The following is a 13,324-nucleotide window of genomic DNA, read 5'->3' on the forward strand; positions in this document are numbered from 1 at the left end:
CATCTCACCCCCGGGACTCCTCATGCTGCTGAATTCATCTGATCAGTGGTACCTCGTTCTCCCACTAAACTCAAAGGCTCTGGCATCTTCTACTCCTGTTCCATTCAGCCCTTTAGTACTATAACCTGGGATTGGCTGCTTCCTCCCAACCATTCCACGTTTGTGGTCCGTTGATCTCTGAAGGATCGCCATTAGGGATGTAGGTTTAAAAATCAGACTGACCCATATAGAGTCTCAGCTTCCCTGAGCCTCGATTTCCTCGGCTGTGCAGTGGGAAGGCCTGTAGTACCTGCCTCCCAGGGCGCCTCTGACAACTGAAAGAGAATACCAAACACTGAGCAGGCACCTGCCTTGGTAAACGTGGACTCTGATCACATCACTACTCCCCTTCAGAGCTCCACTGGCTCCCCACGCATACATACCTAACAGGATGAAGTCTGGACCCTTGGCGAGGTACTCAGTTCACGTGGGGAAAGGCTGGCCCCTGCTCTCCTAGGCATTCTCCTATCTGCCTGTAGCCCACATGGTCCGCCTGGTGCCATTGAGCGCATGCTTGGCTCCAGGCAGGGAGGCTGCTGCCTTGTGCGCCCCAGCTCCTCACCCTTCAAGATGTGTGCTGATCACACTAGTGATCACCAGGCACCGACTTGTCATCGGCCCCTCACCAGAGCGTCCCAGTTACCCCACCTCTTCAGGCCTGGAGGGGGGGAAAGACAGGAGGGGAGAAGACTCCCTTTCCAGACATTTCATCATTACCCAGTGGATGAACACGGTAATCCACCAGGTACTGTTAAAGCTAACGGTCACCATGGAGATGAGCCACTGGTCAGTGCTTGGCAGTCTTGCTCCTCTTTACTGGAGTGGCTAGGGCAGGGTGGGTGGGGGGAGCACACCGGGGACTCTGCTTCCAGCGAGAAAGAAGGATTTCCCGCAAGCTTGGACTCAGCGCACAGCGCTGCGGGTGCCCTCTGCCTCCAGACGCGCCGTTGGAGGAAGGTCTCAGCCAGGCCAGAGTGTGCGGCAGGGCGTTGGGTGCAGGTCCTCTCCGTCCAGCTCCCCGAGGGCACGCGCTGCGCGAGAGGGAGCCGTGGCCTGGGTCTCTTTTGCCTTTCGGGCCTCGGCAGCTTTTGTCTCCGAAGCCCGGAGCACCAGGGCGGCCCTGGCTCCGGCGCCCTCTCCCGGGTGGGGGTCTGCACGCGCCCTCCGAACCCGCTCGGTGCAGGGGCGCCCGCCCCTCTCCCCGCCCCCGGCCTGGGCCCGCCCCCGCGCCTGTGTCACGGCGGGGCCGGGGGCGGGGAGCTGCCGGGCGGGACATCCGGCCACGGTCCCTCGCCGCGCCCGCCCGCCCGCCGCCCGCTCCGGCGCCGCAGTCCGGGAGCCTGCCACCCCCGCGCGCGCCGGAGCCTGCCGCCCGCGAACTGCTCCCCGAGTCCTCCCGGCAGCTGCGGGTCCAAGCCCCCGGCTCCCGCCCCCAGCCCGGGCCCGCCTCCCGGGCCGCCCTCCGACCGGCCGGGCCCGCGCAGGCCCCCACCCCGGGAGCACCATGTTCCCCCGCCCGCTGACCCCCCTGGCGGCCCCAAATGGCGCCGAGCCCCTGGGCCGGGCGCTGAGGCGGGCCCCGCTGGGCAGGGCCCGGGCCGGGATGGGGAGGCCGCCCCTGCTGCTGCCGTCCATGCTGATGTTCGCGGTGATCGTGGCCTCCAGCGGGCTGCTGCTCATGATCGAGCGGGGCATCCTGGCCGAGATGAAGCCCCTTCCTCTGCACCCTCCCAACCGCGAGGGCGCGGCCTGGCGCCGGGCCCTCCCCAGGCCTGGGGGGCTGTCCCTGGAGGCCGGGGACCCGGACTTGCAGGTGAGGCAGGACGTCCGGAACCGGACCCTGCGGGCCGTGTGCGGACAACCGGGCATGCCCCGGGACCCTTGGGACTTGCCCGTGGGGCAGCGGCGCACCCTACTGCGCCACATCCTCGTGAGTGACCGCTACCGCTTCCTCTACTGCTACGTCCCCAAGGTGGCCTGCTCGAACTGGAAGCGGGTGCTGAAGGTGCTGGCGGGCGTCCTGGACAACGTGGACGTGCGCCTCAAGATGGACCACCGCAATGACCTGGTGTTCCTGGCAGACCTGCGGCCCGAGGAGATTCGCTACCGCTTACAGCACTACTTCAAGTTCCTGTTTGTGCGGAACCCCTTGGAGCGCCTTCTGTCTGCCTACCGCAACAAGTTTGGCGAAATCCGAGAGTACCAGCAGCGCTACGGGGCTGAGATCGTGAGGCGGTACAGGGCAGGCGCGGGGCCCAGCCCTGCCGGGGACGATGTCACCTTCCCCGAATTCCTGAGATACCTGGTGGACGAGGACCCTGAGCGGATGAATGAGCACTGGATGCCGGTGTACCACCTGTGCCAGCCTTGTGCGGTGCACTATGACTTTGTAGGCTCCTATGAGAGGCTGGAGGCTGATGCCAACCAGGTGCTGGAGTGGGTGCGGGCACCACCCCACGTACGATTCCCCGCGCGCCAGGCCTGGTACCGGCCGGCCAGCCCCGAGAGCCTGCACTACCACTTGTGCAGCGCCCCGCGGGCCCTCCTGCAGGATGTGCTGCCGAAGTATATCCTAGACTTCTCCCTCTTTGCCTACCCGCTGCCTAACGTCACCAGGGAGGCCTGTCACCAGTGACCGTGGGTATGGGCCGGCGGCTGTTGGGGACTGGTGTTCACAATGCCAGCTACCTGCCATTTAGAGAAACCCTAGCCCTGGGGACTTGGGGCTTCTCCAGATGCCTGGATGGCCAGCACTGCCCTCAGAAGTTCCTTGTCCAGGGTGGGTGCCCACAGTGGCTCAGAGTACAGGGTTGGTTGGACAGGAAGCCTGGTGCTCCCCACCAGGGGGATTTCTTAGGGGCCATGTGACCTTTCTTGCCCTGGCCGGGGCTAGACACCAGTTTGCCAGCGAAGCAACACATCTGTTCTAAAGACTGGCTCCGGGCCCCTGGTTGCAGGGACCGTGCCGTCCACTTGATCTACCTTAACCTGCGGCCAAACCTAGAGGTGACACCAGTCAGGAGAATGACCAGAGCCAGGGATCCTGGGCTCTGATCACCCATTCATCTACTCCCCGTGCCTCAGGCTGCAGTCAGCATTCGTGCCTTACAAATGACTTTTGTGCCTTTCTGCTTCAGACTCAGAATTTCCTGCACTTTCCAGATTCTTTCTGGTTTTCCAAGGAAAGGAAAACTGAGTCAGGGCCTTTGCCTGGTAGCTCCAGGACTTGGCCCTGCACACATCCAAAGAGCCCTGTGCCCAGCCTTCCTGGGGGGCTCTGGGTACCTCCTCCCTTGCCCCAGGGTTGTGACTGTGGCTGGTGGATCTGGCTGCCTCTTTTCTGACTCATTTATTTAAAATTTGTACTTTTTGATAGAATGCTTGTGAGGGCTTTGTTTTTCAGATTGCTGAATTTTTAATAAAGTTGTTTTGTATACAAAACCAGCATCTGTAATTCTCTTTCTGAGCTCTTGTGTTTGCAGTCTCTCCATGACGCCTGTCTCCTCAGGTCAAGAGAGGGAGCTTGCAGGTAGAGAAAGTAAGACCAAGTATAAGTTGCTTGGACCAGTCCAGTGGGCCATGTCCAGACCAGGGAGCCTTGGGGGGGGCTTCCCATAGGCCATACCTGATCACAAACTCAGCTTCTGGGATGCCACGAAAGGACAAGCCCCGTTAGGAATGACCCCCTGTCTAGAGCACACCTACATGGATTATTCCCTGAAGAAGGGGGTAGGTGTGAGACATTGACTCCTCCTCCTCTTAGGCAGGAATAGTTCTTGATTGAGGAGGCCCCAGATGCAAAGGGGATTGTGGTGTGAGCCAGGGGAGGTTATTCCTGGCATTGAGAATTACAAAGAAGCCAAGCAGTTTGGGGGAGGAGCAGGGTCTTGCTGACGACGACGTAAGGTCCAGAGGAAGTTGTGGGCAATGTGGGAGGAATACAGTCTGAGCACTAGAGGACAGGCCTCCGTGTGACCTGTTCCCCAATGCTATCCAAGATCCCAGGACCACCAGAGGATGGGAGAAAAGGCAGCTGGGCCCGCCCTGCCCATGGGAGAGATGCAAGGCCAGAGCCCGCCCTTCCTTGTTAGTCCTGTCATATACCTCCAGTGGGAACTGCTGTACTTAGGGAACCGAGGCAAGGGTGAGAAGCACCAGAGAGGGCGGGCGGGACGGAGGTGGGAAGGGCCCCTTTGCAGGTATCACTTATACCTAGCCTGGCTATTGGCCTGACTTTAGAGGAGAAGTCAGGGGAGGGCAATTCTATGGGCACTCATGGTTCTCTGCTATGACTCACCAGGAGGCCTTTACTTGATTCCTTGTCTAGATCAGAGGCCCCTCTTCAAGGTCCCCTTGACTCTGGACTTGAACTCTGATAGCACTTGCTCCGTTGTAACTGCCCAGTTACCTATCAGTCTCTCCCATCGAGAATGCAATTGTGTGAATTTGACACTGTGTCTGTCTCGTTCCTCTGACGTTCCCAGATCCTAGCCCAGGGGGCTGGCGTGCAGTAGGCTTGTAGATGGCCGGGCAGAACCCAGGTATACATCTTGCTGCAGGACAGAGAACACTGTGCTTGGAGTCATCCAGACGGATCACTCCCCCAGCTGCCTGATTACCTCTCTGAGCCTCCCCAAGCTCTACTGGATCCCTGGAATAATAGCAGAGTCCTGTGAGGATGAATGAAGACTAAATGAGTAAAAGGACGTCCCCTAGCTCCTGGCTGAATGGATGTTCTTTGAAAGGCTAGTTGAACACCTGATCCCTCAGAGGCCTGTGGGGACAGGCGAGAAGCCAGGACACTGTCCATCCAACACTGGAGACTGGAGCTGCCTCTGGGCAGAGCTCCTTCGACCTGTGGGTTCATTTCCCCTGCCAACTGGTCAGTCCTGGTTGGTCCTTCTCTGAGGTTCCAGCCCCTCTCAGGAGCCCCCCCTTCCACCCTCCCCCCAGCTGCTTTCCTCCCCCCGCCTCCCTGGGCTTGGAACAGCTACCCCAGACCTACAGCAGCCACTCAATCCCCCTCACTAGGGCCTGCAGCAGGGGGAAGGGGGGGACCCAGAGAATGCCTGCCCCCTGCCCTGCGTGCCTCATTTAAATCTCCCCACGGACCGATAGCAGAGGAGTTGTCCTGCTGTCATCTGGACACGGAAACTGGCACAGGGAGAGTAAGTACCTTGTCCAAAGTCCAGCCCGGGGCTGTGTGCCTCCCAAATTCCAGGAGGGGGAGGTCGGTGATGGCGGGGGGTGAGGAGAAAAGGGAATAGGAATGTGAAGGAAAAGGGTGGATTGGGTTGTCTTTGGGGGGCACTGGCACACATTCTCCCTCCTCATTTCTTTCCTTCCTTCATTTTTGGAGAATCCGATTCAGTCCAGCTGACATTTACCAGTCCCTGGCCCGGAGGAGTGGGGGTCAAATGAAGTCCTTGATGCGGTTGGCTTATTTGTTCCTGTCCTCCCAGGCAGAAGAGGGTGCCAGGCCCCAGAGCATCCGACAGCCAGAAGCAGACACCTGTGGTGCGGGCAGGAGGGTTGGAGGTGAGAGGGAAAGGGCCTGCTGAGATGTTTCCCTGGAGTCAGCCCCGAGGGTCTTAATTTGTCATCTACCCTTCTTTTCAGGAAAAAGGGCTTCTTAAAAGGAGGTGCCAGAGAGCTGTGGGTGGTCAGGTGGCCCTAGTAGGCCCCTACTAGGCACCCAGATCAGAGCGAGGGGTATGTGGCAAGCTCTGGGCCACCGGGGGCGGGCGGGGGGCAGAGGCATCCACAGACCCGGACACCTGGACTGGGTCTTCTTGGAATTCCCCCTTTGCATTGGGTCGGCCCTCGTCCCCACACAAAGCTACTGCCACCGGCCGGCGCCTCTGAGGACAAGGGTCCCCTTTCAAACTGGCTCCAACCTGTACAACCTAGTTCCCCAGGGTACAGGGGCTGGGGCGGGCAGTTTAACTTCTCCGACTGGCGGAGGGCCAGGGACAAAGGAAAGGGGAGGAGCCTGAAGGGGTGGGCCCTCCAGGTCCGGGCCCTGACTCCACCCCCAGGCTCCCGTTCTGGTCCATTTTTCATCCTGTCGGATGCTGCTACCCAGAAACCACCTCACCTTAATTTCTGACGTGCTTTTCCCCTGCCCTTCCCTCCCTGCAGGAGAGTGGCCCCCGCACAGACCTTCTGCGGGAAGTAACAAGGTCCCACTGGGATAGCTAACCACCACCCCCGCGCCCCACTCCCCCCCCCACCCTCCACCCCACTGTGAACACGGAACCCTCACCTTTTCCAGGGGTCACAGGAGGGCCAAACCTGCAGGCCCCTTCCCGGGGTGGATCCAATGTTTTGTTTTGTTTTTTTCCTGAACCAGTCCCTGCCTGTTTTCAAGCAACAGGAGAGGCCTTCTCTCTCTCTCTCTCTTCCTAGAGGAAAATACGAATAATTAACAAAGCTACTCTGAAATGAGAGCACTTGTTCCCCGGGCACTGCCAAGTCCTCTGCATGCGTCACCCTCTTCATTCTTACAACGCAGCAAGGTAAGTCGAATTGTTCCCATTTTATAGATAAGGAAATTCTCCCCAAAGAGATGGCCGGGGTTGGGATTCAAACCCGCTCCATGTAGTGTCTGCCCCTCCAAAAGTGGGGCAACTTAAGTCCCTCGTAAGTTCTCCAGCTCACTGCATCTGCTGATAAGCATTGTGTTCATTTTCTCGGACGTTTGCACCCTCCTCCAACCTTCTTTCCCAACACCCCACACGTGAATCTGTCCACAGGCCCCTCTGGCTATTGTAAAATCCTCCAGATTTGCCCACCCTGTGAATCAACTTCCGAGGGGTGTTGGACCCACACCTCGAATATACTAGACTTTCAGCTCAGGTCCTCTGAGGAGCAGGTGTCAAGATAGAATTAGACATGCAGGAGATGGATAGGAGAGAACAGCTGTGTGGGATGAGAGGGGGAAGGAGCCGGGGTACGCAGGAAGAGCCTGGCACCTGTGAACGGAGAGAGGGAAGGAAGATTGGGTGGGAAGGGTCTCAGAATACAGTGCAGCTCTAAGAAAGGCCCAGCAAGGCCAGTGGGGAGTCCCGAAAGGTGCGGCATCTGGTGGCTTTACACTTCTCACAGCAGGTTCTCTTGAAGGGAGATGTGAGCAGGGCACCTCCGTGGCTGCCACACGGCCCCTATGTGGCTGCTCTGACCTGCGGGGATTGTTCCCCTTACGTTCTGTGGTGACCTTGCCAACAACCAGAAGATCGCTGTTGGCCGAGCAGGAGCCTGTCGATGGCTGGGGGACACTGAACTGAGACCCTGGCCCCTGGCTTTATAGCAGGACCACTGCCCCTGCCTTTCATGTGGGCATTGGAAGACATGTACCATCAGCATGCCCAAATGCCCATGCCGTCATTTTCAGGTGTTTTCTCTGCAGTGTACCCAACTCGCTGCAGGTTCTGATTGTCGTTGTTCTGTGCCATTGTCATCAATTGGGTGGATATCGATATTCACCCTCACCTAGCTTCTGTCTTGCATAGGCTCACATCCTTTTAGCTGGGAACAGACTCACCTACAGGCTGGGTCTGGATGCTGGCGCTCCAGACCTCCCCGGGGATATAGTCTAGGCTTCCTCCCAGTGTGATCATCCAGCTGGCTTTAAACTCAAGGGGCAGCCTGAGAGGGAGTGAAGTTGCCCTAAAGGGAGCTTCCGGGGACCCACATGCCCAGGAGTACCACCTCTTCTGTAGCATCCTCCTACTGAACTCTTCAGCTTGTTACTGCCCAGTTCTGGACCTGCCTGCACAGAGACAACAAAGAGAATCACAGCTTCAGTCCTGACTGTGCCATGGTGAGAGGACAAGAAGGACCAGGGTCAGGCCAGGTTATCCCCTGCCCCTCGACCCTCCAGCAGAAAAGCTGTGCCGGTCTCAGCCTTTGGGTGGGGTTTTGCGAGGCAGAAAGACTTGAGAGGCTTCGGGACCTAGGGAAGGAGGAGCCTGTTGCATCACTCCTGTTGCCCCACAGCGCCCCCAGACCCGCTAGGCTGCCACCTTGTCCTGTTTGCAGATGGAGGGAACTAGGTACTCACCCTCCCCACGGAGAAGGAGGTCATCAATGCTCCACTGGATCATTTCTCCGTCCTCAGGCCTGGGGACACTGAGCTGTCCCTGGGACCCCCACCCAGAACCCCAGGGGTAGCAGAGTCCCAAGAGTCCAAGCACTGTGGCTAGAGGGGCCATCAGAGCAGAGGAGTCCATGAGGGCTGGACATCAGGCTGGCCCCTAAAACATGCTGCCGCGAAGGGCCACAGACTGCCTGGAGGAAGGCACTTGAGGCAGGCCCAAGAACAGTGGATTTGGCTGGGCAGGGGTGGGGGAGATGGGGCAAGGCTTTCTGGTTGAGTAGCTAAGTCACATGGGGGTCAGCTGACCCCTGCCAATTCTGGCATGCCTCCCTACCCCATGATGAGAAGCTGTAATGGGCGTCTTCCACAGAAGCTGCTAGCCGCAGTGGCAGGCCAGTCCCCCGTGAGAGGGGTTGCTTGCTGCCTGGGTACAAGTGTCCAGTCATAAGAAGAGAGCTATTCTGATAGATGAAAGAGAGAGCTGGCCTAACTAAAGCAGGAGAGCCAGGAGGGACCAGCCAGCCCCTGGGCAACTTTTAGGGAGGAGTCTTTGATTTTTGTCCCTGAGACTACCCTCAGCCCAAGCACCCACAGAGAACAAAGTGAATAGATGGGGGACTGGGGAAGCGATGGGCACAGAGGAGGAATACAACAAGGAAGGGGACTCATAGTCACAGCTCAGATACCTGGTGCTCCCTAAGGCTTTTCTCAGCTACTGGCCAGTTAGCCCCTCCCTCCTCTGAAGTCCCATAGTCCCTAGAACACACTTCTAGAAAAGGTTTCAATCCATGATGTTATTTGTCTGTCCCTGCCCTGTAGACTGGGGGTTTCCCAAAGGCAAAGGCCAGGCCTTGTTTTGCTTTGTATTTGGTATGTAGTAGGTGCTCAATAAAGGTCGAATAAGTGAAAAGTCAGATGATTGGATGGATGATTACATGGATGGATGGATGGTTGATGGTTGGATGGATGGATGGATGGATGGATGTGTGAGTGAGTGTGTGTTTATGTGTGTACCTGTGTGAATGGAAGGATGGATGGCTAGATAGATAAGTAGTTGGATGGATGGATGGATGGATAGGTGTGTGTAAGTGTGCATGTGTATGTGTGTGAATGGAAGGATATACGGAGATACATAGTTGGATAGATGGATGGATGAATGGACTCACAGTTGGGTGGATTGGTGGATAAGTGAGTGCATGGATGGATGGATAGGAATGTGAGTGAGTGTGTGTGTGTACACGTGTGAATGGAAGGATGGATAACTAGGTGAATAAGTGGATGGATGGATGGATGGATGGATGGGTGGATGAATGGATGAGAGTACATGGATGGGTAGATGGGTAAATGGCAGCAAAGAGAATAAAGGAATAGGAACTTCTTCAGGAAGTGGAATCAGGAATCACAATGGACATCTGGCAGCTAGCATGACTTCTTAAAAGGAGGAGACTGGAAAGAAGGAGAGATGTTCCACCAAGGAAGCAATAGTAGAGGTTCAGGAAGTGGAGCAAGCGGCCCAGGCAGAGCAGGGGAGAAGGGGTGTCACCTGGACTGGCCATAACATAGCCAGGTTAGAGAGATGTCCTGAAAAGTGGAACCAAGAGAGGAGCCAGGAGGTGAGGAGTGGCTATGGGAATTCCACAAAAGGAAGACTCCCAACAATCAAATGCCTTCTCTAACACAGAGGTAGAGGGGGCTGCATTCATGTGTTCCCGACCCATCTGGGCTGCCTAGAGGAAGTGGGTCTCAGCTGCCAGTGGTTATTGGGAAGGGAGTCCCCTGAGGTATTAAGGACAATGAAGAACCAGATTTCTGCATTCCTGTCCAGACTCTGCCACAAGCCTCTGATGATCTTGCTCAGTCCCTTGTCTGAGTCTCAGTTTCATCACCTGTCACCTTCACTACCCCCACGAGGACTTGCTGATCACGAAGAAAGGAGCTTTCCATGGCATAAAACTCTGCACAGACAGAGGGCTGGAGAACAGCAAAGGGGTGGTGAGAGCTTAGGAGTCAGAAGGTCCTGCATTCAGAAACTTGCTCTCTTGCTCAGACACTTACTCGCTGGGTCAATCGAACAAGTCTCTCTGCCTTTCTGAGCCTGTGTCCCCACAAGCAAAATGAGCAAAACAACATCTCTCCCGAAGAGCTGTAGTGAGGTTTCAAAACGGAACACGCCTGGCACTCAAGAGATGGAAGCCAATATTACATAGAAGGGACTCATCAGTCTGCTGTGCGGGGTTGGGCAGCCAGGGCCCAGACATAAGCTGGGTCTCCCAGAGGAAGGAACACCTCTTTCTCATTCTCACAAAAGTACCGTCTGCTCCTCAAGGTCTGCACCTGGAAGGCTGCCTCCAGCAACCCTGGGATTAAGAGTGTCATTTCCAGCTCTACTCTCTTACCTTCCCCAGAGGAGAAGTCTGCAGGCCAGGCACCCAACATGGCTGATGACCCAGGCTGGGTGGGCCCAGACATCCTCTTCCCAGAGTGTGAGAGAAGGAGCTCCATCTCTGTGTCGGGAACACTGTCATCAGCCCTTGAGGGACCAGGCAGAGTACGGGAGGCTCCAGCAAGGCCCCACACCCCGAGTGTGGGGTGACCCTGCCACCATCTTGTGCCAGAGTCATTCCACTGTGCTATAGCCACTCTTTGGTTTTAGGGAACCATCCCCACGTAGATGAAAAGTCAAAAAAGTGTAAGAAACTATCATTCATGAGCTGTTCTTTGTGCCAGACTATAAACATTCTCTCTATTTTTCATTTTGAAAAAAATGTTCTAACTTACATAAAAGTTGTGAATATAGTACACTGAACACCCAGAAATGTAGATTCATCAGTTGGCATCTTGCCACCTTTGTTATACGTCTCTGTATATGTATGTTTTACTAAACCATTCCCTTCCAGAATAGATTACAGACATCTCAATGCTTCACCCCCAAAATATTTCATCATGTGTCTTCAAAAGAAAAGGACATTCTGCTATATAACCCAATATATAATCAAACCAAAGACGTTTCACATTAGTACAACAGTATAAGTCCACATTCAAATTTTCCAGTCGTTTAGATGATATCTTATGACTTTGAATTTTTTAAATCCAATCAAGGATCATACACTGTCTTTGGTTGTCGTGACTCCTTAGTCCTTAGCCTCCTTTCATCAAAAACAGTTTCCCAACTTCTTTTTTTTTCTCTTTGGTCTTCCATGCCATTGACATTTTGAAGCATTCAAACCAGGTCTTTGCAGAATGTCCCTCCATTTGGATTTTCTGATGGTTTCCTCATGGTTAGATTCAGGCTGACCTGCATGTTTGACCCTCCTCATGGCTTTCTGATGGATTTTACTCGTCCATTTTACAGAAATGAAGACAGAGGCTCAGAGAGAGCCATCACACAGCTACTGAGAGGCTACCCAGATTGGATGCAGAGAGCTCGGTGGTCAGTCTGGGCTCATACTGCACACTGCCAGGAGCATCTGCGAAGTCTTCCCAGGTGGGTTCTTAGGATAGATCTGTTATCAGCCCCCTTTAGCCCCTTGGCCATGAATAGAGAGCAGATTCTGACAGGAGCCAGTAAGGGGAGAAGAAGTGCCCCCCTGGCGGGGGAACATCTCCAGTATACTCAGCAGTGAGCCCTAGTCTCCAAGTCAGCCCTGGAGAGAACCCCAAAAGTCTGTTTAAGCTGTTTTTTTTTTTTTTTGTCCATTAGGCCATTTTGGAAATGTGACTTTTTCTGCCCCCTTCTAGACCTCCAGGGGAAGTGATGCATCACATCACACACACACACGCACACGCATGCACGCACACACACGCACGCACACACACACACGCACACGCACACTACTAAGGGTGTAACAATCTTCTGGAGACCATCATCAGTGAATTCTGTCCTGTTGCCTAGCAACCCTAGGGCATTTCAACCCTTCCCAGCCAGAGGGTAGGTAGAGGGGGCATCCATGTGACTGGCTGGGTATCTCTTACTCTGGAGGTCTCCTGGCCCTGCTTCCTTATGTCTAGTTGCCTAACAACCAAAGAGATCCTTGTGCTCTGGGGAGCTCCGCTCCTCCTCTTAAGAGATGAGCAGACTCTCTTTAGGGCCTTCCCTCTTGGCTGGGGAGCCGCGCAGGTGGACTATAGAGTGGGGCTCCTCCCAGGGAGGGGTTCCAGAGAGCTAAGAGGAGGACACATACCTCCGCCTGCAGTGAATCTTTGATGGGAAAAGGGTAAAAGGAAAAGATCCAGATGCTAAGACGGTGAAGCTTCCTGTGACACGCGCCGCAGAGGTTCAGAGCGCTGCTGGTTGGGGTCCTGGCCGTGTGCCTCCGGGAAAGGAGAGAGACAGGTAATCCATGTATCCGGGCAGCCCCTTAAGCATCCAAGCCTGCAGTTAATCTTGAATATGTGTGCATAACTTTAACCGTTTGCTTTGAGTAAGATTGAGGCCACAGGTACTTGCCTGGGGTCCTCAGGACTCCTTAGGGGTCTGTGGGGAAAAGTTACATCTTTCTTTTCCCAAACCTCTCCTGAAATGTCTGAACTATTTTATAAGATATTGTAAATTCATAGTTTTATGAAATAATAAAATTGGGAACTTTGTCATAGAAATCACAGACATTTTTATATCACTTCACAGTTGTTGAAGATATTATAAGCTATCGATTATCCTCATCACTGCTTAGAAATTACAAGTTATTAGACCTGCCATTAGATCCTTAATGTGCTCATGAAGAAACATAAATCACCATCACAATTTCATTTTTAACGTTTTAATAATTAAATGTCGAGGTAATTGGCTTCCTCTGCAATCCCTCCCTTTTTTTTTTTTTAAATACAAAACATTATTCTGAGGCTTCACCAGGCCACCAAAGGGAGCTGCAGCATGAAAAAAAGTTGAAAGCCTCAGGTTTAGGCTATGGAAGTTTTGTCAAACTGAGACCCAAGGAAATATTCTGGGGAGTCTTCTCATTTTGAATGGTAACGTAAACAAATTACTGCATAGCATTCCTGAGGGTTTGAACAACCTCCTTAGCATCAAGTACTGCCACACCAGCCCTATCAGCTTCTGAGTTTGCATTTATAGCAAGAGACAATGCCAAGCAGCTCCACCCAAATTGTTCCATTCAGATTAGAAAAGAACAGAGATGGACTCCTGGCTGGCTCAGTCGGTGGAGCCCCAGCTCTTGATCTTGGGGTTGA

General features: G+C 54.7%; 1 protein-coding gene across 1 annotated transcript; it reads left to right on the plus strand.

The window, feature by feature from the left end:
* The first annotated feature begins 1,334 nt into the window (after nt 1-1,334).
* Nucleotides 1,335-3,480, plus strand: CHST14 (carbohydrate sulfotransferase 14). Its single transcript, XM_028119385.2, has one exon. The coding sequence runs from the start codon at nt 1,544-1,546 to the stop codon at nt 2,672-2,674; it is 1,131 nt and encodes a 376-aa protein (XP_027975186.2). The 5' UTR covers nt 1,335-1,543; the 3' UTR covers nt 2,675-3,480.
* The last annotated feature ends 9,844 nt before the right edge of the window (nt 3,481-13,324 follow it).

The sequence above is a fragment of the Eumetopias jubatus genome, unplaced genomic scaffold (genome assembly GCF_037043125.1).
Source record: "Eumetopias jubatus isolate StellerSeaLion01/CBP00866 unplaced genomic scaffold, mEumJub1_p1.0 scaffold_7, whole genome shotgun sequence".
Classification (NCBI taxonomy): Eukaryota; Metazoa; Chordata; class Mammalia; order Carnivora; family Otariidae; genus Eumetopias; species Eumetopias jubatus.